General features: G+C 45.6%; 1 protein-coding gene across 3 annotated transcripts in view; it reads right to left on the bottom strand.

The window, feature by feature from the left end:
• Positions 1-21297: 21297 nt before the first annotated feature.
• The window catches only part of ARHGAP42 (Rho GTPase activating protein 42), a 605600-nt gene continuing 603961 nt past the window's right edge, over positions 21298-22936 (bottom strand). For all 3 annotated transcript variants that reach the window (XM_029602393.1, XM_029602394.1, XM_029602395.1), the window contains one exon: positions 21298-22911. In XM_029602393.1, the coding sequence (XP_029458253.1) occupies positions 22823-22911 (89 nt within the window). In that variant the 3' untranslated portion in view covers positions 21298-22822. The remainder of the gene's footprint in view (positions 22912-22936) is intronic.

The raw sequence follows: 22936 nt of genomic DNA, 5'->3' as shown, positions 1-22936 counted from the left end.
GTCCAGTCAGAGATACCGACTGGATGCTAAATGTCCGGTTTTGCAGGTGGATCCTCCTTTTTCCCCACAGTCTCTTACTTAGATGAAGAGAAAGGCAGGTTGGAGCCTATCGGAAGAGAGCTGTGCTGTATCCCTGACACCTTTCCCATGCTGTGATTGGAAGCATAGGGAGAGAAGATGGTGCACAGCACAGCCCTCAGCTCCCAGTGGTTCTGCAGATACATAGATACACTGTTTAGGCAGTTCACTGGCAGGATCTAAAATTTATGCAACTGAGGGGGTACCATTCCCCCCCCCCCCCCCCCACCCTCAAGGGTCCAGTCTTAGTCTATGGAAAAGTTGGTAACCCTGCTCCACATTGGTATGTGACAATGATTGCTATAACTACTAGGGATGTGAATCGTTTTTTGACGATTTAAAATATCGTCCGATATATTTTAAATCATCAAAAATCGTTAGGGCCACGATACAATACCAATTCCCCCGATTTATCGTTAAAAAATCGTAAATCGGGGGAAGGGGGAGGGCAGAAAAACCGGCACACTAAAACCCCCTAAAACCCACCCCCGACCCTTTAAATTAAATCCCCCACCCTCCCGAACCCCCCCAAATGCTTTAAATTACCTGGGGATCCAGCGGTGGTCCAGAACGGCGGTGGTCCAGAACGGCCCCCTCAATTGAATCCTGTTGTCTTCAGCCGGCGCCATTTTGCAAAATGGCCGCCGCAAAATGGGGCCTCCTGACCCCCACAAGACTTGCCAAAAGTCCAGCGGGGGTCCGGAACGACCTCCTGCGTCGAATCGTTTTGGTCTATGGCCGCCGCCATTTTGCGGCGGCCATTTTGCAAAATGGCGCCGGCTGAAGACAACAGGATTCAATTGAGGGGGCCGTTCCGGACCGCCGCCGTTCTGGACCACTGCTGGATCCCCAGGTAATTTAAAGCATTTGGGGGGGGGGGTTCGGGGGGGGGGGGGGATTTAATTTAAAGGGTCAGGGGTGGGTTTTAGGGGGTTTTAGTGTGCCGGCTCGCGATTTTAACGATTTTCACGATAGTTTACACACCCAAACGGCAACAATACGATTCCCTCCCCCTCCCAGCCGAAATCGATCATTAAGACGATCGAGGACACGATTCACATCTCTAATAACTAGATTTCACTTTCAAGAAGAACCATGATACTCTGCTTCAGAGGATGTGATTAGTGCAGTTAGTGTAACTGGGTTCAAAAAAGGTTTGGATAAGTTCTTGGAGAAGAAGTCCATTAATGGCTATTAATCAATTTTACTTAGGGAATAGCCACTGCTATTGATTGCATCAGTAGCATGGGATCTTCTTAGTGTTTGGGTAATTGCCAGGTTCTTGTGGCCTGGTTTTGGCCTCTGTTGGAAACAGGATGCTGGGCTTGATGGACCCTTGGTCTGACCCAGCATGGCAATTTCTTATGTTCTAATAGTCATGTAGCTCTGGGAATATCCTGCTGTATTAACATGAATCCTGCAACTGCCCCTCCTTTATGCCTTCTCTATGCATTGTTCATTAATAGCTCTCCTAATGTCTGTACTTCTCTAGTCACTCATTGACCAACACTAATGCATGTAGTTTTTCTTGTTATCATCTAGGAGCATGCATGCTAATGAGTAAGGGGTATAGTCAGCTGGGCACGGCTGACTGTCACATGCACAGTAATTGTGCCTACTCTGAAAAGCTGACTACCTAGGTGCAAGCTAGTCCTGAGGGTACAACATACTGATGGACATAGCAGGAAATAATTTATATTCCATGAGAAAGTAACTACTATCTCTTCCTTACAGCATTAACAATATTTATAGCAGTAAGGCTTCAACCATTCCATGTAAATGTGGCCTACTGTCTTAGTTTCCTATTAAAATCTCAAGGTAACTATCAGCATTCATTACAGTAATCCTATGTGTTAACTGTACCATATACATACATAAGCATATCATATAAAAATCTATGGTGGCCACTGGCATTACCTGTCCTTTATCCCCCCCCCCCCCCCCCCGCCAGTGTCCCCATATGAGGTAGCTTACATAACAGTAAAGACATTCAACTAACACCACAGTGGTGGAAGCTTGTTCATTGAATATTTGCTAAAGCTTGTGCCAGGCTCTCTGGAGGACATGGTAATGGGTCCTTCTGCTGTGAATGGAAAACAGGTGGTGCTCATCTGCCACCATCAGGAACTCCAGAAGAATAATGTCCCTGGTGGTGAAATTCAGCTGCCTCCCCCTTGTGGCCATCTTACACACACACACACACACAGTGAAGAACAGAAGTCCTGCCTTTTTCCATGCGCTCACGCGAAGATACATGCACCAGTGCTCAGTGCGCACAGGGTCACGGAGAAGAATGTATGCTGCACGCAACTTGTGGCCAAAACATGCACATATTTTACATAGCTTGCATGCATATGCGCAAGCATTGCAAAATATGTGCCCCTTGCAATGCTTGCGTGCAATTATGGCCGCGCGCGTGCATGTTTTAAAATCTACCTTTAAGCTTTTACCTATCTTTTGGCTTGCTTTTATTTTACAAACACACACATACACACGCACACACTAAAGAATAAACCCCCAATAGTTTACCTTTCCGTAAAACTTTTTTTTAAGGTCTAAAATTTCCCAAAGCAATCCTCTTCAGCCAGTAGCAAGATGATGCTCTCCTCCTCTCAGTGCTCCCACTGGATTGTGGGTTATTGAGCTCTTCCCCTGCAAGATATCTTGTGCTTCTAAGGCAAGTTAGTACAAAACAATCCCTTTGGTGATTTAAACTTCAGTTATTTAACTGAGCAATTCACTGCTATTCTGTTTAACAAATCTTGGCACCTACTCAAATCAATCATACTACTCTAACACCTTTTTAAGGTAACTGACCTTTTTTAACCTTTTTACTTAGGTATATACAACTCTAGGGTATTACCTACCTTTTGGCTAGCTTTTTATTACAAATACACAAATTCTAAGCTTTTTCCTACCGTTTGGTTTCCTTTTTATTTTGTGGTTAAACACTTTTATTAAGTTTTCAAAAAGAAGATAATACAACCACCGGAGGGGAGTGAGTTCTGCACCCCTCCGGACAGCAACAACAAAGAGAACCAAACATTACTGAGAAACCCTCCCCCCCCGCCCCCCTCTCCACATTGACCATATTCACACTAACAAGTTGAGTTACTCCTTGACAAAGACAAAACAGGAGGGAGCACACAATGACCCGTTCTCAATCGTTAAGTACATAGCTTCTCGCACGGTGTGGGAGAGATTGGATATAAAGTTGCCAGTTGATTAGGAATCGTCGCCGGTGTGCCGGGGAAGAGCGAGCCGCCAAACGTTCCATGGTCATCATAAAATGCACGCCATTCCTCCAAGCCCAAAAGGACGGGCTATCTGTTGAACGCCAACCAGAGAGAAGCACCTTCTTACCTACAAGACAAGCCTTTTGCAATAACATGCGAGAGCCAGGATCTCGAACACGCACAGGGGATACACAACCAAAAAGCATCCAGTGAGGCGTCACTGGGAAGGCCACGTCCAGGAGGTCAGCAAGATAGTCCCCCACTCATCGCCAAAATCGCTGTACTAGAGGACAGGACCAAAAGGCATGGGATAAAGTACTCACGGCAGCGCCACATCTCTGACAGCCCCCTTCAAAATCAGCTTGAAAGTGACAGGCCACATTGGGCGCTAGATATGCCCGGCTCAAAAACTTAAACTGCATCTCCCTATAGTAAGAGTTATTCGAGATCCTGGCTGCACGGCGAAATCCAGCACGCAATATGCATTTGGTCACAAGAAAGTCCCCATCCCGATTCCACCGGGATACCAAAACATCCAGATGATCCTCCTCCCGCAGTTTACGAATCTCCCTATAATACATGGAGACAGTTGGGACCTGGGGTTTCCCAAAGTGGAACATCCCTTCTAAAGCATACACCATAGTGGGTGCCTTATAGGCTTCCGGGATCGCCTGGAGGTAATGCCTAACCTGAAGATAGGGAAATACCTGGGTAGGGCCCAACCCATAAAGAACCCTCAGCTCCGCCAATGACAGAACTTTGCCCTCAGTGTTAAGCAGGTGTCCCAGTCAAGTAATCCCCTTAGATTCCCAGAGCAAGAAGCTAGCAGACTGGTAGCCCGGAGTAAAATCTACATTGCCACGCACCGGCAAAAGGCTGGCACACTGGGCTGGTAGGTGCAACAACCGAAGCAGTCTCTTCCAACCCAAGCGCAAGGGCCGTAGCAAACTAGCCGTGCGCAACACAGGAGGTAGCCTGCCAGTGGGGGCTTGGAGCACACATGCAGGGTCAAAGGGAAACATTAAGGCCCCATCCACAGACAGTGGGGAAATCCCAGAGGAACCCAGCAACCAGCCTCTAATAGTCCGCATTAGGCAGGCCAGATTGTAGTCTCACAAGTCTGGGACACCTAAGCCACCCCGCCCCCAGCGGGACCGCAACCAGCGCAGAGGAACACGCGATTTCCCCCCTCGCCAAAGAAACCGCCGCAAGCTGCTCTCCAGCCGCCGAGCGTCAATCGAATGTAACAGAATCGGCAGGGTCTGAAATAAATAGAGCCATTGAGGCAAAATGACCATTTTAAATAAATTAACCCGTCCACTCAATGAAAGGGGCAGGTTCATCCACCGAGCCAACCTGTCCTGGGTAGATTTAAGCCTGTCCGGGACGTTCACCCGATACACAAGAGCCAGATCTGCCGGGAGACGAATCCCCAAGTACGGTAAGGAGTCTTCCACCCAACGTAATGGGAAAGTATCCTGCCAGGCCGCTCGCAAGGCCGGCGGGTAAATCAGAGCAGAGGACTTGGCCTCATTCAACTTCAGTCCCGAAAACACCCCAAACTCCCACACCAGACGCATCAATGGGGGCAGCGAAGCCTGTGGGTCTGTCAACAACACCAGAAGGTCGTCCGCAAAGGCCACCACCTTAAAGATGCTCTCGCCCAGCCGGACACCCTGTATCGCGCGGCAGTTTTCCAGCGCTAACAACAACGGTTCTAACTGCAAAATGAAAAGCAGCGGGGATAGGGGGCACCCCTGTCTAGTGCCGCGGGCTATCACAAATGGTTCAGACTGCGCTCCATTAGCCAAGATCACCGCTCGAGGATCAGAATATAATAACCGCACCGCCTGCAAAAAGAGACCAGTAAATCCCATATCTTCCATCAGGGAGAACATATAGCGCCACTCCATCCGGTCAAACGCCTTCTCCGCGTCAAAACTGATGACCAGGTGCGGTTGATCAAGCGCCCGGCATAGGGTCATCGCCGTCATGACACGACGGACGTTAGCCAGGGCATAGCGTCCCTTCACAAAACCGACCTGATGATCCCCCACCAGCGTAGGTAATAGTGGCGCCAGACGCTCCGCAAGCACCTTCGCCAAAATCTTGTGATCTACATCCAGTAACGAGATCGGACGGTAGGATCCCGGCTCCAATAAATCCCTCCCCCCCTTGGGAATCAAAGTAATCAAAGCGATATTATCCCGCGAGGGGAAAGAACCATGCGCGATCAATGCCGAGAACGCCGCGGTCAAAGAGGCCACTATCTTGTCCGCTAATAACTGATAAAATTCCGAGGTAAACCCATCCGGGCCAGGGGCTTTCAAAGGTTTAAGCTGTCGTATAACCCTGCTCACCTCTGATTCCGACAAGGGCCTATTCAACTGTTCAAGCTGGTCTACCGTTAAGGTGGGGAGATCCACCTTGGAGCAGAAGTCCCCGCCACAATCGCCCGACCCTACCGAGGACGTATAGAGGGCCGCATAGTAATCTCGAAAACCCCGCAAAATCGAGGGGGTATCACGGACCACACTCCGAGAGGGTAACCGCAGCACCGGGATCACCTTGCATGCGCGGGTGGACCGAAGCAGATTCGCCATCGTCCGCCCCACCTTATTGCTATATTGGTAAAGATGGAATTTGTAATAAAGGAGACTCTTTTTCCCCCTCTGATGCAACAAGGAATTAAGTTCCATTTGGGCAGCCCGATACAACGTTCTGGCAGCGTCTGTCGAGCAACTCATCAAACGTCGCCGAGCCCCACTCAGCTGGGCATTCAAAAGCAGAATACGCTTGTCAAGCATCTTGCGACGGTGGGATACATATGAAATAATGTCACCGCGGAGGACCGCTTTCGCCGCATCCCAATACAACACCGGCTGGGATGCATGTTCCTGGTTCAAAGACGCGTACGTCTCCCACTTCTCCCTCAGGTAAGCACGAAATTGCACATCATGCGCCAAAAAATATGGATAGCGCCAGTGTTTAGCCGACGGCTGCGGGGGCGCAAACCAAACATCAAGCCACACCGGGGCATGATCAGAGATCACTATGTTCCCAATATCCGCTGCCTGCACCGAGGAAAGCCCACTTTGACTAACCAGAAAATAGTCCAGTCGAGAAAGGGTATCATGAGCGCGTGAGAGGTGAGTAAAATCCCTCTCTAGGGGGTGGAGTGTGCGCCAAGCGTCAAGAAGGTGTAAAGAGTCCTCAAGCATCTGAGGGCCCTGCCCCTCCCCCCTACCACCGCCACCCGACCTGGAGGAGTCTAGGGCTACGTCACGTATCGTATTAAAGTCCCCTCCTAATAACAAAAAATCATTTAAGTGGGGAAGCAGAAGAGAGTATAGGTGCCGGAAAAAACCAGGATTATAAACATTGGGAGCATACACATTACACAGTATGACCTTGCGATGACACAACTCAGCTTCCAGAATAAGGAAGCGACCGTGAGGGTCAGCCACCTCTCGCACAATCTGTATGGGTAAACTCTTATGAAGCAGTATCGCGACTCCCGCGGATTTGGTAGTGCCAGGAGCACAGCGCACCTCGCCCACCCAATCACGCTTTAATTTAGCGTGTTCTTCCTTAGTAAGGTGAGTCTCCTGTAGGTAAGCTATATGAGCTGACTGACGTTTCAACATTGCAAGTATCTTGGAGCGTTTAATGGGCGTATGTATCCCGCATACATTCCACGAGATAATTCTTGTGGGATTACTCAGAGCACAGTAATAGGAAAAACATAGCACCGGGCAACCCCACTAACATCCAGAGGGCGCTCTCCCAGCCAAAGCCCCCCCTGTAGCAACATTCCCCCACTTCTAGACAATCGAGAAGGAAAAAAGTCAAGGAGAAACTCATCACGTACCTCAAAATCCCCGTCCCCCACCCCAAACCCAGCCCTTCCCTTCCACCCTCAGCCAGCCCCCCTACCCTCCCCCCTCCCCCACCCCCCCACCCAAGTCAAGCAGACTACCCGTCCTTCCCCTGTTCCCACCTGTATCACCTAGTCCTTCCTACTGAAGGATAAGGGTCAGGACATCATGTGTCCCCAACCAACCTCTATGAAAAACAGTGATGGTGCGCGCTATAGTAAACAACCAAGCTGTGACTGTCACCTCACCCGCCAAATAAGCCCTACAAGTGGGGTCTATCAGATACTAATCATTAGAGATGTGAATCGTGTGCCAGATCGTCTTAACGATCAGGTTCGGCTGGGGGGGGGGGGGGGAATCTGATCGTTAAGATATGTGAATTGGAATCATATCCGATTCCAATTCACATCGCTAATTTTTTTTTTAGGGAGGCCCGCGCCGCTAAAAAAAAAACCCACCCGACCCTTTAAATCGACCTCCCCCACCCTCCCAACCCCCCAAAACCTTTTAACATTACCTGGTGGTCCAGGGGGGCCTCGGGGGACGATTTCCCGTTCCCAGGCATCAGCTGCGTTAAAAAAAATGGCACCGATGCCCCTTTCCCCGTGCCATTGGCCGGCCCCTGTCACATGGCAGGAGCACTGGATGGCCGGCGCCATCTTTAAAGATGGCGCCGGCCATCTTTACTCATCAGCCCCTATTATAGCGTATAGTATAATAGGGGCTGATGAGTAAAGATGGCGCCGGCCATCCAGTGCTCCTGCCATGTGACAGGGGCCGGCCAATGGCACAGATACCCTGTCACATGGTAAGGGCAAAGGGGCATCGGTGCCATTTTTTTTTTAGCGCAGCTGATGCCTGGGAACAGGAAATCGTCCCCCGAGGCCCCCCTGGACCACCAGGTAATGTTAAAAGGTTTTGGGGGGGTCAGGAGGGTGGGGGAGGCTAAGGGGGGGTCGATTTAAAGGGTCGGGTGGGTTTTTTTTTATCGGGCCATCGGCGCCATTTGAATTAGTGGCAGCCAAAATGGCGCCGATGGCCCGAGAGCAGGAGATCGCGCCGGGACCCCCCCATTGGATCACCAGGTAATTTAACATTTTGGGGGGGTCCGGGAGGGTGGGGGGAGGGTAAGGAATTGGTTTTAAAGGGTCGGGGTGGGTTTAGGGGTTGTTTTGGTGTGCCAGTTTCCCCGCCCTCCCCCAAATAATTCCCGTGCCCTATTTAACGATTTAGGACGATTTATGACGATAAATTGGGGGCATTTGTATTGTATCGTGCACTCTGACGATTTAGGTCGATTTTAAAATTATCTGACGATAATTTTAATCGTTCAAAACGATTCACATCCCTACTAATCATAGATTATAAAAATTGGGAGAAAAAAATGGCAGTCACTGATCATTAACTTGCTTCTAATCTGATTTTTTTTTTTTGGCTTATCTGCACCAGGTATTATTTCAGTGCCCCATTGGTTATCCTCCATCCACCAGGTCTCTCAGATGTCAATTATTTCTACTTCACCCAGTGCCTTACACTCTAACTCTCCCATCTTATTTTCGTAGACTTCTAGCATTTGTATACAGACATTTCAAAGCATGTTTTTGTTTGTATTAACAACCAGAGGTGGGCATTTGTTTGGAATAAAAAAACAAATAGGAAAAAACATGAACATTCATGTTGTTTTTCCTATTTTCTTTTAGACTGAAAAAACCCCCCACACAAAAAAAGTCCCGAGCCCACACCAACCCTTCCCTTTTAACATAATATTAACCCCCTCCACACACACATAGCTGAACACCCTAGCCCCCCTCCTCCCCCCAGGATTTACCAATAGCCTTAGTGGTGTAGCGGGGAAGAGCCCAAGAATGACCTCCCGCTTCCGAGCCTGCGGCTGCCATTACTCGAAATGGCGCTGGCTGCCCTTTGCCCTTATCTTGTGACAGGGACTATCGGTGCCATTGAGCAGCCCTTGTCACATGATGGCACTGGCAGGCCCTGTCAAAAGGTAAGTGCAAAGGGCAGGCCCAGCGTCATTTCGAGTAATGGCAGCCGCAGGCTCGGAAGCGGGAGGCCATTCCTGGGCTCTTCCCCGCTACACCACCAAGGCTATCGTAAGTCCTGGATTGGGGGGGGGGGGGGCGATGTCGGGAGGGTAGGCTAGGTTGGTTCAGCTGTTCGGTTCAATATTATGTTAAAAAGGAAAGGGTTGGGGGGGGGGGGGGGTTTGGGCAACAAAAAATCCAAATGAAAATAAAACATGATCCAGGGGTTGACCCAAAATGAAATGAAAAAAACTAACAACCCCCCCCATAAAATATTTTAGAGTACCCCCCCCCCCCCTATTAACAACCAACTTATCAGTTGACAGGGATAATTTGGAATCCTTCTGCTCTGTCTACTCTTTACTAAAAGGCACCTGGGTCCACTTTAACATTTATTGCAACCTCTCTAGTGGGATGCGTCAATTTCCCTTCAAAGATACATCATTTTGAACAATGCGCTTTTGAGCAAACCAAGCACTTCTGGCTGTCCCCCCATCATCAAGTTTAAAAACCGAGCTAGCTCCTTTTTAAAGGTTAGTGCCAGCAGCCTGGTTCCTCGCTGTTTAAGTTGGAGCCCATCCTTTCAGAAAAGACCCCCCCATCCCTTCCCCAAATGATGCCCAGTTCCTAACAAACCTAAACCCCTCTTCCCTGCTCCGGCTCATCTACGCATTGAGACTCTGGAGCTCTGCCTGCCTCTGGTGTCCTGCATGTGGAACAGGGAGCACCTCCGAGAACACCACCCTGGAGGTTCTGGAGTTTAATCTTCTATATAAAGTTCTAAATTTGACTTCCAGAACCTCCCTCCTGCACTTTCCTCTGTCAGGGGGTACCCACATGTACCAAGTCAGCCAGTTGCTCCCCAGTACTATCTAAAATCCTATCTATGTGACGCGTGAGGTCCGCCACCTTCGTAACAAGCAGGCAAGTAGCCAAGAGATCCTCATATTCACCAACCACCCAGCTAATCAACCTTTCTATTAATCAAATCACCAACTGCAATGGCCACCCTAACCCTTCCCTCCTTGGCACGTGGCCCTGGAGACATATCCTCGGTGTGAGAGGCTACGACATCACATTGAGCACAGGTCCTAACTACAGGATGGCTTCCTGGCTCACCAAGGTGATGCTCTTCCTTCCAGGCGACCTTTCTCCTCAAAGGCAGCACAGGGGCTGCAAGATTGGAGGGGGGACTCCTCTACTAGGGTCTCCCTAGTAGAGGAGTCCCCCATAAAGAGGGGTCTCCTCTTTATGTCTGTCTCCCTTACCTCCTCCAGATCTGCCACTCTAGCCTCCAGAGATTGGACTCATTCTCTGAAGGCTAGGAGCTTTTTGCACCTAGTAGTCACCTTGAGAATAACCTCACTATGTTCATCAGGCAGTTTGGAAAACTTTTATTCTTAGTACGTTAGTATGGGATTAAAACTAGAATAATCAAAAGAGGCAGCAGTAAATGAACATGTAAGACCACACAGGTCACTTATTCAGATGGGGAATAAAATGTATGCTTTAATTTAACTGAATACATTTCAGGGTGAATTTTATTGTAGTAATCATTGCTTCCAGATTTGGTTAATTTCTCTCATTAATATGCTGGTAGCTTAAAGACCCTAGTAAGTGATCATCAATCAGCAGAAAATGTTCTTACTGGCAACTACTACTTACAAATACAGAACTGTGTGAACATTATTTTTGTCAATTCTTACAGATCAAACCAAGCACATTCCATGTTAAACTGTGAATTGCTTATTGAAGGAGAAATTCTTAAGTGTTTATATAAATGTGTTATTAAACTTTTATTTTTAAGAATTCAGAAACATTTTCAAAAGAGGTCACAAAGTATATAGGTAAAAAACAATAAACAAATACTCCCAAACAGTTGTGGAATTCTTTTTTATTACATGCATATTCCTTCAAAATTCATAAAGAGTGTATAAGTACAGAAAAAATTACATCAAATCTTGGATAACAGGTCAATTATTTACATTTATATAGGAACAGAATACACCTAACTGACAATACTGCAAAATAAACACAAAGCACAAGACATGGGTATTGTAGAAATTGTGTAACATGGCTTTTATCATCAAATATTATACATTCCCTCGATACTGGAAAGCAACCTACAAATATAACTGCTTCAAGTATGAGTGTCAAATAACTTCTAGCAAGCAAAATGGCAGGAGCTGCTAAGCCACATTTTCATATGCTTAACGTCAAAGATTTTTAAGCATGTAGTGGTTGATATCGCTTGGAATTTCAGGCTTCGAAATGTAGTTGCTTGCTTGAATTTACATCTTCAAGTGCAAATAAAAATGTTGATGCTATAACTACTCAAAAACAACAAGTGTCCTGGTACTAAATTTTAAATAGCACCTAATACGCCAAACTACTTATGTATGACCCTCTATTCACGGGCAGACATTGTCAGTACTGCTCGTTTTGCATAGGGGTCACTAAACCTTTAATCAAATATAATTTTTTGTTGATTTTCAAAAATTTTTAAGCAATTGCAATCGAGAATAAAAAAACGGATACTTATCCGCACTCGGAACCCAAACCCGACATGGCCATGTTTCGGACTTCTGTCCTGCTTCAGGGGAAAATATTCAAAAAGCCAATTCAGGTGGTAGAAAACATCTTCTTCTTTCGGCGAATTTACTCCGTGCCTATCCTGTTTGTCAACGCGGGCTGCATTTCACCCCGCTATAACTACAACATAGAAAGAGAAACTATGATGGTAGATAATGACCACCAAGGCCCTCTAGCTGTACTTTTACCCTTACTAGTGCAATAGAGCAGAGCCTCCTTGGTCTCTGCTTTTATCATCACTTCTCCAGGGCTGCTCTAACTACTTAAGGGGCCCTGGGCAAAATGTTGTAGATGGGCCCCTTTTTTATTTTTTTTTTTATATTTGGATATTAGATTTGATTACCCACCTTTCCAAATCCATGCTCAAAGCAAGTTACAATGAATTCTGTGCCCCAGAGGGCTGACAATCTAAGGGGCACATTTTTTACAACATTAACATGTAAATATTAGCATATACTAGGAGAGCATGGGGTAAAAAAAATTGTTTTGTTTTTTTATTTCATTAAAAAGGTTTTTTCACTAATTTCATTTTGTTTAATGTTCATTTCGTTTCTAAAATGAAATGAACATTAAAATAAAATAGCCCAAAAACACATTGGAAAAAATAAGAAATGGGGCCACCCGAGGCTGCCTGTCCCCACCACCCACCCCGAAAAATGCCGGGGCCAGGATCCTCCCTGGCCCCCATTTACCTGGTCCAGGGGGGTGATCCACTGATAAGGCCGAAGCCTTGGTCCTGCTTAGGCCTAGGCCATGGTAGGTAGGTAAAGCCTGTAAAGCAAAGCCCAGGCTTCGAGTCCTGGTCCCGACGCCTCAGCCTAGACTTGATGCTGGGGCCTCAGTGAAGGCCAAGGCAGGACATCGCGGCCCAATCCGGGTTCCAATGCCAGGGTTCAGTCCGGTGAGGCACTGGTGTTATGCACAGGCATAGGCAGAGGCCCCTGCTTTGGGCTTTGGCTTATTCCCTTGGTGAGGCCCCAGTTTCAGGCCTGGGCCTAGTTCCAACAGGTGACAATTTTTTTTTTTGGGGGGGGGGGGGGGGGGGGTTTCAAATTGAAACATGAAAACCAAAAAAATTCCATCTAATTTTCAATCATTTCATTCTGAGAATGAAATGAAACAAAAAGGAAATAACAAAATTTCCCTATTTCATTTCTCCCAAATGCATATTTCTAGCATATACACGTGTAAGCAGTATGTATTCGTGCAATTGCTATTTTATAAACTGTGCTGTACAGGAGATAAGAGGGGGAGTAACCGAATTAGGGCGCAGAGTGGCTGGTCTTTGCTTTGCAGTGTCTGCACTAGGCTCACCCCTCCCCTCTTCTGCCCCAAAATGATAGGAAAGGAGGGGGCTGGATTAGGGAGCACAGTAGCTCTTCTTTGTATTCTGCTTGCTCCAGGCTCACTCCTCCCCTCCTAGGGGAGGTGCCATAGCAAGAAGCAGAGGACTGCTCTCTGCTAATTGAGATTTGGGGCACTGGCCAATTCAGTCATGGGGAAGAGCTCTGTATGTTTATGCAACGGGCCCGGGCAGCTGCTCCTTTTGGACAGAGGTAATAGTGGCCCTGCACGTCTCCATTCCCACAGATCATTTGCGCTTGCCCCAGGATTTAACTCTGCCACAGACTTTGCCTTTCACCAGTTCTGCTGGGAGGTTGCTCCACCCTTTCTGTGAAGAAATACTTTTATTTCAAGGGACTATATTGTATTCCAAACTTTAAAATCAGCTTGCAAAAAGCTCTCCTGGTCCAAACGAAAAGCAAGCTCATGCTAAATGTACTAACAAATATGCAGCATTTGATATGAAAGTAATTGTTTCAGTTAAAATGAACCACAGTGTCTCTGGGAATATCAGGTTTTCTTGATTTTCAAGCAACTTTGTTCACCATCAGAAGGACCCAGTGCTCAGAGAGCAGGGGGTGGGCATGACAAACAATTCCAGTCCAGATGCTCAAAAAAAACATTGTGCATTCCCCAGCCATGCCACATAGGAACAGTGGAGTGGGAAAAGGTGCTTTATGATGGCAATAACGGCATAAACGAGTCAGATAAAGTTCCACAGACCTACACCCTAGTGCAACTTACAAGGAGGAAAGTAAAAAAAAATAAAAATTTGCAGTACAAACACAATCACACAGATTGGAAGCATATAAAAAAATAATGCACCAGAATAGGCTAGGATTCGGCAGAGCTGTGCCAGAAAACGTCAACGAGAAAGCAAAGACTATTCATCATCAGCACAACAGAAAGGAGAAACTGGACACAACTAGCTGCAGCTGACCCCTAGCACATGATATCCAAGATAGCACAGTTATATGTCAAGATCAGTCTGCATATAACTAATCACCTGGAAATAAGCTGAGCAATGAGCCAGGCACCACCAGGTGTGGCCGGAATGCAGAGAGGAATAGAACGAGGAGGACAAGGAAGAGCTGGACCGTGGGGCAGCCGTGATGAGAGAATACCAAAGGGAAGTGGCTGAAGTCAAGAACAAAGAGGTAAAACCTGAGCATATTGGGGCGGATTTTAAAAGGGATACGCGCGTAACCCTTTTAAACCTGCTCCTGCGCGCGCCAAGCCTATTTTGCATAGGCTCGGCAAAGCGCGCAAGCCCCGGGACGCGCCTATGTCCCGGGGCTTGAAAAAAGGGGTGGGGAGTGGGCGGGGTAGGGCGGTCCGGGGACGGGACTGAGGCCTCCGGCACAGCGGCCATGCCGGGGGATCGCGCAACCTACGCCTGCCCAGAGGCAGGCGCAACTTATAAAATAAAGATAGGGGGCTGATTTAGGTAGGGTTAGGTAGGGGAAGGTGGGGGAGGTGGAAGGAAAGTTCCCTCCGAGGCCGCTCCGATTTCAGAGCGCCTCGGAGGGAACGGGGAAAGCCATCGGGGCTCCCCCTAGGGCTCGGCATGTGCAAGGTGCCCAAATGTGCACCTCCTTGCGCGAGCCAACCCTGGATTTTATAACATGCGCACGGCTGCGCGCGCATGTTATAAAATCGGGCGTAGCTACTAAAATCTGGCCCACGATGTGGAACCCTGAGGTCCTATCCTCCTGCTCATCAATCACCAGAGACTGATACTATCTACTAAAACTGTCTCATCTTTTCAGGCACTGCTTGCTGCAAACAGGGAACATTCCAAGACCGTAAAGAGATCTCATTAACATCTCTGCACAGTTCCAGATACAATTCTCGATAGGACAGAGCTGAATGTTCTCCAAATCAGCCATATCATCTCTTTTAAAGTATGAGCAGAAACACTCCAGATATTTGGCAGATTAGACCATGGTGCTTAGCACTTTCTCAAATTAGTAAAAACTAAACATATATCATCATCACATATGTTTTACAAAAGTTAAATTCAAGTCGGTTTAGAATGGAGGTGAGCAAACCTTTTGAGCTGTGTTTTTCTTAGTTTGCTCGTCTTTTAAATTTTCTCATGTTTTGATTTGCTTATTCAACTTTTTTTTACACTTTTTGCCTTTATTCTCTTTTCTCCACCACCTCCTCTCTTGCCTTTACTTCCTCATCTCTCGGGCCTCTTTGTCCATTCCCCTCTCCACCTTCACCACTTCTTTTCCCCTGGTGGGCAACAGCTGTGCTTTCTCTTCCTGGGCAGGGACCCAGTAGCAGTTTGAGCTTCTCTCGGACTGAGGCCTGAAGGTTGGCAGGCCCTCCTGGGTTGCAGAACATGGTAACCCAGGGGCGGTTCCCATGTCCAGTTCTGCTGAAGTGCAAGGAGCTCCCCAACTGGGCCCACGGCAGCAGAAGCAGATCCTTTCCCTGGCCCACCAACAGAGATGCGTGGCTAAGCTGTGGCATGCTTACAATGATCAAAAAAAACCCTTCCCAGTCATGAGGACCACACTTAATTCTCTAAAAAATGTAGGGAATTAGTATCAGAATTAGCAGTGCTCTTTCCATACAATCTCCAGGCTCTTGCCCGCAATGGGTTTCAACCAGTATCATATGTGAGCACTAGATTTTACGTCATTTACTTCTTACCATATATCAATTTTTATTCCATTTTATGCATTTACTAAAAACATATTTATTCCCTTTAATTCTTCTTAACAACAACAAATTTTTTACTTATCTTTTCATTAGCTCTACATGTACTTAAGACCTCTGATTTGCTTGAAAATTCTTAATTTTGTAACTACCCGCTGCGGTGCTCCCACTTGTCTAAATCCGACGTTGACAATGTTTCGGCATGTTCCTACTCTAAAATGAAATAACACAGCAAAAACTCAACATATTCAAACTATTTCCCTTTTTCCTCATTTACACACCTCTTTCCATTACAGATCTACGGGGTACAGTCTTGGAAGTGTTGTGTTAAGATGCGAGGGGTGGAAATATGAATTTGAGTTATTATAGAGGGAACAACGTTGTATTTTTAAATTGAGCACGGTACATCCCGCAGGATTAAATAAGGAAGTGGATTGGTCAGTATTTATGTAAAAGTAGAGGGGCTAGCTCCGATTGGATGGTAGGCGAGTGGGGGTTTGCCTATATAAACTACATTTCCGGTTAAGGGCGTACAAGCGTTGAATGCCATTTTTTGAGAGCTGCGATGTGGAGCCTGTTTGGGCTGTAAAAGAGAGTAAGTCCGACTGTGTGGATAGACCCTAGCGCATCCTTGCCTATGAGAACCCAATCGGTTTTCGTGACTGCCGTATGCTGGTCACGAAAACCGACGCAGAGTTTATTGGCGTCGGTTTTCCTTACCGGCTGACAGCCACAAAAACAGATGCCAATAAACCCGGCGGGGGTTTTCGTGACTGGCGAATGTCAGGAAGGAAAACCGATGCTGAGTTTATCGGCATCGGTTTTCCTTACCAGCTGACAGCCATGAAAACAGACGCCAATAAACCCGGCTTTGGTTTTAGTGACTACCGTTCGCCAGTAAGGAAAATCGACGCCGAGTTTATCGGCGTTGGTTTTCCTTACCGGCGGATGGCCGTCATGAAAATTGACGCTGGGTTTGTCGGTTTTCATGACTTGGCTGTCCGCCGGTAGAAAACCGACGCTGATAAACTCGGCGTCGGATTTTGTGATGAATCCGACTGTCAATTTTTTTTTTTTTTTAACTTTTGTTTCTTTACTTTTTCATCCTACTTAATATCACAATGATATTAAGTAGGAGGCAGTACAGAAAAGCAGTTTTTTCTGCTTTTTTGTACTTTTTTTGATGCGCACAGCTATTAACGCCCTCTCCAGGCAGGCGTTAATAGATGACAGTTAAATGTGCTTTCGAGACGCACATTTTTTTTTTTGCATTGGGAGTGAATAGCCTCATTCACATGCATTTGCATATGATGAGTACTATTAGTTAGATTCACTCCGCGCTGGACGCGTGTTGAATATGCGCTAATCCCCTTATTGCATTAGGGGATTGATTAGCGCCTATTCTACCCTCGTCCAACTGCAGGTTAACATCTACAAAAACTTATTTTGGAAAAGCTTTGCAAGCACGTTACTGCATACAGTATTGTGTAACAGCTGGAACTGTTTATCTCTCATTGCTTATGCTATAATACTATGACAGCAGAAAATTCAAATGGATAGTAAATAGAGTAATGGGTTAAATAACGACTGTAACTCACCTTACTGGCAGTTGACAAAAGGTTTGGCACAGCATAATTTGCAAACCACCAGTCAAATGAATTGTAATTTAGGAACATAACAGCTAACACTTAGAAGACGAAAGAGAATTATTAGCATAAGGTACCAGGATAATAAACAGCTCTGGAAAAACACTATATGCAAAATGAATTTTCTAGTACGGTTAGCGTTGGGCAATAATATTTTAATGTTAAACTTTTATACTGTGACACTAAATTTTACACTTAAATCTGCATTGATTACAAACAGATGTGCACAGAGGAAAATGGAACATCTTTCAATTTACTTCTTTGTTGGATTGAAACATGTACCAGTTCAGTCAATGTAAAAAATACACATACTTATATATATTTACTGTATATACATACATATACTTGTTTTCATGACAAATAATATGCTATACAAATGTCAACTTTTCAACAGTCTCTGCAAATAGTGGTTTCTTGACTATTACTGCTACATCTTTTTGGCTAATGTGGCAAAACAGAATATTAGAATTAGACTTTTATTGGCCTTTAAAGATTAGATGGAATGCACTCAAACAATATTAACAAGGCTTTATCTAGGGTGGGTTCACAGTGTACAATATAAGGTGTAACATTCCTTCCATATTCCACCATATGTTGAGGATTGCTAAAGAGGGAAGATCATCCAAATACTACATCTAACCACTACACTGACACTCATTTCTTCTTCCTGCATCCAAACATCAGGTCCAGGGATCATCATTTGCGCCATACAGGAGTTCAAAAAGTCAACAACAGGAATCCGGGGAAAACATATAAACAAATAGAATATGACCATCACTTACGGTTCAATAATTGGGGAGAAAAGGGGAAAGAATGTGGCTTAATGATTAGAGAACTAGCTGACCAGGATTCAAATCCTATTTTTCCCACTGACAACCTTTTAACCTTGGACATGCCACTTTATCTCCTATTGCTTCGGGTACCGCTTAGATTTCAAATTCTTTGGGGCAGGGACTCATTTACAGTGCCATGGTTTATGTGCTACATAATAGACAAAATAAAATATAGCATATAACAAACTGAATCAGACATTTCAAGTATACTATACAAAAGACAACACTGGAAGAAAGTGCACAGCAATGGACAAATCTCAATCAGCAAATGAACATGGTTACCAGATATTCTGCATAATTATGCAACATCAAATAATGAAGAGAGATAATACATCTGTTTCCCCACCTTTTTGACAGTATGAAATTCATGGCAAACTGCAATATTCACTCTTAGTCCATGGCTTGCAAAGGAAAATATACCACACATGTAATGTAAACAAATGTTGAGGCAAGAAGTCTAGTGGGGCACTGGAAAACAGTAATTTTTAGTTTATATTTGGAGAAGTTTGAGTTTAGTTCATGAATTAACCTATGGCTCCAACATTTTATAATAGACCCCATTTGGTTTACGAATTCATATCATCTGACCAAGTTTAGCTATATTAATGTGAAATAAACTTGGAAATCTGAGAAAATAATTCTTTCCTTAGAGGATGGTAGACATGTGGAAAACCCTATTGGCAGAGGTAGGGGCAACCAAAACCATGAGAAAATTCCTGCATGCCTGGGAAATTTCCCAAAGACACTGATAAGAATAAAGGTTGCAGTATTATACTCTTCATGCTCTCTAAAGCAGAGGCAAAGGGTGAAGTGATAAGGAGAAAATAACATGCAAATAAGGATGGCATCTTTAAAATGTATGCACCCATATACATATGTGGATAGGTGCACGGCCTGATTACAGCAATTTTATATCCTGTGCATAGGTACACCCACGTTATAAAATAGGCCAGGCGCGTGTATGTGCGTGCCCTATTTTAAGCATGTACGTGCACAGCAGGAAAATGTCGGCTTTGAGACAGGCAAGTAAAGGAATTTTATAACATGCAAGTGTCCAGGGCATGACCAGTTTATCCACTGGTCTTCCCAGTCTACAGCTAGGTCCTGAAGGTTCTTTAGTCTGCAGTCCTCCCCAATTAGCCCAGACTCTCAAGCCCTTCATAGATGGCTGGAAATAGTTCTATTCAGACTTATACCTCGTCCTTGTGCTGAAAAGGACCTGGTGCGTGCTCAGGCGCGTAGCTACATCCGCGCATATCTCTTGGCCCCGCCCCAGGATGCCCATGCCCTGCCCACATTCCACCCCATTTTCTCTCGATGCGAGATATTTGCACATCGGTACTTGTGCATGTATGTGGCCGATTCATAAAACAGGGTGGCCGCGAATAATCAATATTTGCAAGTCCATCTCCCAACGGGAGTGGGAACGAATGTCGGCACAGTGTGCCGAGAACGGAAACCAGAGGAAGTCCTGAAACCCCTCTAATTGTGATTCAGGTAAAACTTTTTTTTTTTAAACCTTACCTGAGCTCAGCACTTACCGGCTGAGTACAGAGACGGTCTCCGACTGTGGGGGGAAAGGGCAACTGCCTTCACTGCCGCGCTCGGCCTCCTGTACCCACTGACTGCCAGTTGAACTGGCAGCTAAGTCCATGCCAGGAAACCCAGCTACCAGGCCATGGCACACCTCTGAGGGACCACAGAAATCGCCTCAAGAATTCTCAACTGGGGGAGGGACCTTTAGGTATCACCGCAGGATAGTGGGGCTTTCTTTTCCTGAATTTAGAATTTCCAATTTCTCCTTTCAAAGAGCTCAAAGCATTCCCCATAGGGAGATGCACATCCACCATCTGCTGGAGACGGAGAACACTGGCAGGCTGGGGTCACTGAAAGGTTATATATATATATATACTGTGATGATAGCTTGCTCTGTCTCCATTTGCTGGCAGGGGAGCATAAACCCACTGGTCCTGAGTCCATCTGTCTACATGCTATGAAATGTTTACTTTAACATCACCTTTGGGGCCAGGGGGGTGGTGAGGGTTGGGCCAGGGCCGTCGCTACATGTACACTTGCATCTATTTTTACACTTTTGGGGAGTGAGGGCCGCCTCAAGTGGTGGTCCTGGGTTGAGCCAGGGATCAACCTGACCCCTGTTCAACCTTTTATCAAGTCGCATCTTTTTTTTTTTTTTGGTTGGCCGGCACTTTAAATGTGAGGCTAGAGCCTTGGGACCTATGTTAGAGTCCAGGGCTTCCGCCTCACATTTACCACATTTGAAATAGATGTTTTTATTTCTATCACAGCTGACCACCTTCTCAGTCGGCTGTGATAAAATATTTGCATAGAATTCTCTTATTCATGAAATTCTTTGCATGCATTTGCATTATTCATATATGCAAACTGCATGCAAATAAGGTATTTGTAATAGGGGAAGGTAAAAGGGTGGGAACATACAAAATACTGCATATAGAGGTAGATCTTAAATAAGTACGCCGGATTTTATAAGATACGCGCGTAGCCGCACGTATCTTATAGAATCCGGGGTCGGCGTGCGCAAGGCTAGGCAAAATTGGCAGCCTTCCATTCCCTCTGAGGCCGCTCCGAAATCGGAGCGGCCTCGGAGGGAACTTTCCTTCCGCGTCCCCCCACCTTCCCCTCCCTTCCCCTATCTAACCCACCCCCCAGCCCTACCTAAATCCCCTCCCTACTTTTGTTGTGCAAGTTACGCCTGCTTGAAGCAGGCGTAACTTGCGTGCGCCGCCTCGGCATCCCCCGGCACAGGCCGCAGTGCTGGGGAACTCAGGACCGCCCTCCCCAGAACTGCCGCCATGCCCCTGGACCGCCCCCCTGACACGCCCCCTCCCCGCCCCTTTTACAAAACTCCGGGACTTGCGCGCATCACGGGGCTTTGCACGCGCCGGTGGCCTATGCAAAATAGGCACGCCGACGCGCGAGTGCCCTGCGGATTTACGCGCGCAGAGCTTTTAAAATCTAGCCCATATTGCGTGATATATGCTGTTTAACAAGCATTAGAGCACTATCGTGGCTTGATGCATCTCCCAGTTAACTGGCTATGTCTGAATATTGACCTCATTATATTTTTAAAGGCTACAATGAAGGATCTGAATCAATAGCATCAGTGATAATGTCTGAGAATACTGTATATAAGTGGCCATTTTTTTAAATTCTGAAAATTTAATTTACAAATACTCATGCATTAAGCAGGTTAAATTGTATTTACCTCAAAGAACCCCCCCCCCCCTCCTTATCAAGGGCCAGGTTCATTCTTCCATTTTGTTGCTATGGGGAAAAACCTTTAGTAAATCAGGTACCAAGTTAGGTAAAAATTCATAGTTCTAAGGCCATGCTTATAGTGTTAATGATATTAATCAAACGTGAATTTAAACAGTGAACTAGAGGGACATGAATATAAATTTGTATTTGAGTAGAAAGAAATGAGCATAGAAAATTAAAGTCGCATATTTTTGAGGATTTAATTTTGAAAGTAAGTCATAATGTGTAGCCTAATCTGCTTGAATTATATATATTCTGCATACATTAAATCAGGCTGATAAACTCTGACAACCATAAGTCAGTAGCTCCAAGGGGAAATTAATTTCCAATTCGCGTTGTCTCTCTCAACGTCTTGTGTGACTCTATATTAAGTTTATATGTGTGATTACTCTATTCTGCAAGCTGATGTTATAACAAACAGTACAACATTTTCTTACACTGCAAGAGACTAGCATTTTCCTTAAAAAAAAAAAAAAAAAAGGGATAAAATTTAACTATGGAGGTTCACCTAAGGTTAGACAATAATCAGAAAAAGATAACTTAAATAATTAAAATATACACTTAAGTTTTAAAATAAATGATTCCTAAATATAATAGCAAAGAGATCCTTCACAGATGATATTCCCCGAAGTTTACTCAATTGTGCGGGGTTAAATAAGGCACTTGACAATAGGTCAGGGCAGTTATTTCACCATGGTCTCTGGCCAATTGTGCTGCCTGTTTCAGAATAATTTCTGAAACATTTGTTAGAAAAATATATTAGAAAGAGCAACTTGTTAAGAAAAGGAATCAGTGATGCTTCAAACAGATGTGAATGCATCAGAGTACCGGCTTTATCATTCCAGTGCCTTATGAACGTACCATAAGAAAATCGTACATCTTGTACAATGGCAGCTTATGGTCCCTGCTGTTGTACGTCATGAGGTGCATACTGAGGTTCCATTAATATTAATAATGCTAAGCGAACATGACTCAACCCTTACAGGCAAACTAGGTGCCAGCACTGAACTGGTTAACTGTACAACATAAAATATCATTAGGGCACTTCAGTTATACAGAGGTCCGTGGTCTGTAGTTGCAGAAGCCAACAGAAATCTACCACTTTCAATTAACTGCCCGATCCCCATATCTGTGTCAGATAAAATCAAAGGACTTAATATTTGTTTCCATGGATACCATGAAGATACAGCTGTCCAATAAATGTTATTAGAAGAAGACAACATAATTCTCTGGAACTAATCCTGTTTTGCCTTCGTAAGTTGCTTTCAGCCAGCCGGGTTCCACAGACGGGTACACTGTATAAAATATTAAGACGCTACA

Source organism: Rhinatrema bivittatum, chromosome 5 (genome assembly GCF_901001135.1).
Source record: "Rhinatrema bivittatum chromosome 5, aRhiBiv1.1, whole genome shotgun sequence".
Classification (NCBI taxonomy): Eukaryota; Metazoa; Chordata; class Amphibia; order Gymnophiona; family Rhinatrematidae; genus Rhinatrema; species Rhinatrema bivittatum.
The sequence above is the reverse complement of the archived record's forward strand: the minus strand, read 5'-3'. Positions and strand labels throughout refer to the sequence as shown.